The 3487-nt window shown below is 34.4% G+C and overlaps 1 protein-coding gene across 1 annotated transcript in view; it reads left to right on the top strand.

Annotated features, from left to right (window-relative positions):
* The window catches only part of LOC107846200 (flavonoid 3'-monooxygenase-like), a 20462-nt gene extending 17475 nt beyond the window's left edge, over positions 1 to 2987 (top strand). Inside the window, exons 2-3 of the mRNA XM_016690646.2 lie at positions 539 to 1485; positions 2346 to 2987. Of these exons, the coding sequence (XP_016546132.2) occupies positions 539 to 1485; positions 2346 to 2909 (1511 nt within the window). The 3' untranslated portion in view covers positions 2910 to 2987. The remainder of the gene's footprint in view (positions 1 to 538; positions 1486 to 2345) is intronic.
* The last annotated feature ends 500 nt before the right edge of the window (positions 2988 to 3487 follow it).

Here is a 3487-nt window from a genome sequence, read left to right as displayed (position 1 = left end):
AGGAGCCTTGAAGTGTAATAAACTTACACTCCAAGGCCACCCCTTGGCAAGGGTAGGATGGTCATTTGTTATCTCCCTTTGTGGACTAGTATAAATAGATAGTGTTAGGGTTATTTTTGATTTAGTTCATTTATATTTTGGAAGACAACAAACACTTTAATATTTTGGAACTTCTCTCTTCCATTGAAGAAGCCCCAATTCCGAAAACTCACTAGTAGAGTGATACTAGTGTTGTCTCTTGGCTAGAAACTAGGGTCTTGGGTTCTTTGAGTTCCTCTTGGTCCAAGTAAGAGCTTGTTATTAATATTCATTAATCTTAGGGTCCTTTTTCTTGTTAGGGTTCTTAGATCATTGAATATTGTGTGTCAAGTTACTATCCCTCTTGTAATCGTGTTAATCTTGAGTTGTTGGAATCTTGAAGTCTAGTGAAGCCATGTGAGGCTCTTTCGATTCACTAGCATTATTATTGATTTTCTTGTTCTTGTTGTTAATATCATTTTCTTATTCTAAAAACGTGACTCTTGAAGACTAGTGAAGCCGTGTGTGGCCTATTTCGATTCACTAGCACTTGTTGTTCATCTTGTTGTTATTGTTGTTGTTTATTTCTTGTGTTGTGAACTTGGTCTCATATCACTACTAGCATTAGCTTTTCTCTCAAAAAATTTTAACCATTCCAAAAATAAACTACCACAAGGTCCAAGGCCATGGCTAATTATTGGAAATTTGAACTTTATAGGTTCACTACCACATGAATCTTTGCCTCATCTTTCGCAAAAGTATGGAAATTTAAGGCTACTAAAGTTCGGTTCCAAGCCTGTGTTGGTAGCCTCATCCCCAGAAATGGCTAAAGAGATTTTGCAAACACATGATGCTATCTTTGCTTCTCGCCCTACATTGACTGCTGGCAAGTATATTAGCTATAACAACTCAGATGTGTCATGGGCAACTTATAGTGCACATTGGCGACAAGGTCGAAAGATCTACCAAACTGAGTTATTTAATCCCAAAAGGCTTGATTCTTTCAAGTACATCCGCATTGAGGAAAGGAGAAATTTGATTTCTCATATTTATTTTCTATCAGGAAAGCCAGTTTTTCTCAAAGATCATTTACCTAAATTTACACTTTGCACTATAAGTAGGATGGTTATGAGTGACAAGTACTATAGTGATGATGAATCAACATCAATGTTGTCAATTGAACAATTAGAATTGATGCTAGACGAATTTTTTATCCTAGGTGGGGTTATTACTTTTGGGGATTGGATACGTTGGCTTAATTGGCTTGACTTGCAAGGATACATAAACAGAATGAAGGCTTTGGAAATTTTTTTTACAGAAGATTTGACGAATGTTCTTGAAGATCACAAGGCTAATGCAAAGGAGGATTCCATTCCAAAAGACATGGTTGATGGCTTGTTGCAACTAGCAAATGATCCTAGTCTTGAAGTTAAGCTCACCACCAATAACCTAATGGGATTTATCCTTGTAAGTTTTCTCTTTTTCTTTTTGTTTAATTGTCTATCTAGAGCTAAAAATTAATTAAATTCCCAAAATATTGACCAATTTTTAGGAGTTATACCCACAACTATATGTCTTTCAGGAATAGTTTGGTATTTTAATTTTTAAAAGAACTTAAAACTGCATATTTATAGGGTGGATCCGAGTTTTATTTTCTCAGAGATATATTAACTTCAGTTTGGTGGTATAATATATCATAAATTACTGTAGAAGAATAAGATGAACAAAAATGATTAAACAAACATTCAAGCGCGCGGATATCTCACTCTCTTTAAGGAGATTCAAGTCCATTGTGATATAATATACACCGATACAACAGTATATCTCTTGACTGTACCCTCAAGGATACAATAGCCCAATAATATTGTACGACTCAAACAACTCTAGATTAGTTTGAGAGTCCAAAAGTCAATCAAAAGAACATATCTTCCTTCAACATATAATATCTCTCTTTTGTATAGTGAATTCAGTTGAAGACCAGAAATATTTTCTTTTTCTCAACTCTCTCTTCGGTCACTAGACTAAACTCAAAATGTAAACACAGTATATTTCTTATCATCCACTTCTCATATTTTTTCACAGATATGGTTTGTGAAAATATCAAGAATGTGGATAGTGATTTGAGGGCGAGCCGATCACTTAATAGGAGATATATAATGGTAGAGCATGTCATTGTGCTTATATAAGTTACAAAGACTAATGACTCCACTTTATGCCTACTAATTATTATACACTTAATATTTTAATTTCTAATATTAAAGCGCACAATAACACCAACACAATCAATTTGTTTTAGTACATGCATTATTTTGTTAAAATTATTTCAGGATTTGTTTGCTGGTGGAATGGAAACTTCAGCAAGAACAGTAGAATGGGCATTTCAAGAACTTGCAAGGAAACCCAAGATCATAGAAAAGGCAAAGCAAGAACTTGACAGAAAAGGTAAAGAGACATTTAGATTGCATCCATTAACTACATTACTTCCTCCTCATTACTCTTTAGAGGACTGCAATGTTGCTGGTTATGAAATACCAAAAGGGGCAATGGTATTTGTAAATATGTGGTCTTTAGGAATTAATTCTAAGAATTGGGATCGGCCGGACAAGTTCATTCCAGAAAGATTCTTAGAAAATGACATTGTCATAATAAGTGGAAACAATTTCACACTATTTCCATTTGGTTCTGGAAGAAGGCAGTGCCCTGGTTATAGCCTGGAGATTAAGCTTTTCAGGACAACGATGGCTAACTTGTTGCATGGATTCAATTGGAAATTTGCAGGAGGCATGAAGTCAGAAGATATAAGCATGGAGGAGATTTATGGATTGACTACACACACAAAAAAACCGATATCTATTATCATGGAACCAAGACTTCCTCTCCATCTTTATTAGTACTTTCTTGAGTACCTATCCAGCCAGACGTTAAGTTGCCTATTTTTACTTCTTGTCGTAAAATCTATTGTAGGTATATGCTGCTAAATAAACCACCTTATCATAAGACTAAAACAATATAGTGTTTTGTATAGCTCTTTAGTCGTGTACTTGACCTTTACATGTATTATTTTCAAAATGGTGAGTATCAAATATGTAGTAGACATATGATTATGATGTTATTCCAATAATTATGAACCAAAATACTTTTTTAAAATTCCTACATGTAGTATTTTCAAAATGGTGAGTTTCAGGTACTTGTTTGAAGATAAGTGTTTTAACGTTGTTACGCTTAAGTGATACCGTCTGGAGCTAATCAACTTTAAATTTGTTTTGATTGAACCATAAAATCCATATCATGATATTTGTAACCATAGCAAAAAGAATCGTCGAATTCTATGTTCATATGACGAATTAATGGTCCTTTCAGTGTGAAACGTTGTTATCATTGGTGCACTCGCAATCGTGAGGCTCGCGAATGTGAACTAGCAGTTGCAAATGCAAAGATCCTTGTGTATAAAATCTTATAACGTCTCACC

This window comes from Capsicum annuum, chromosome 11 (assembly GCF_002878395.1).
Source record: "Capsicum annuum cultivar UCD-10X-F1 chromosome 11, UCD10Xv1.1, whole genome shotgun sequence".
NCBI lineage: Eukaryota > Viridiplantae > Streptophyta > Magnoliopsida > Solanales > Solanaceae > Capsicum > Capsicum annuum.
The sequence above is the reverse complement of the archived record's forward strand: the minus strand, read 5'-3'. Positions and strand labels throughout refer to the sequence as shown.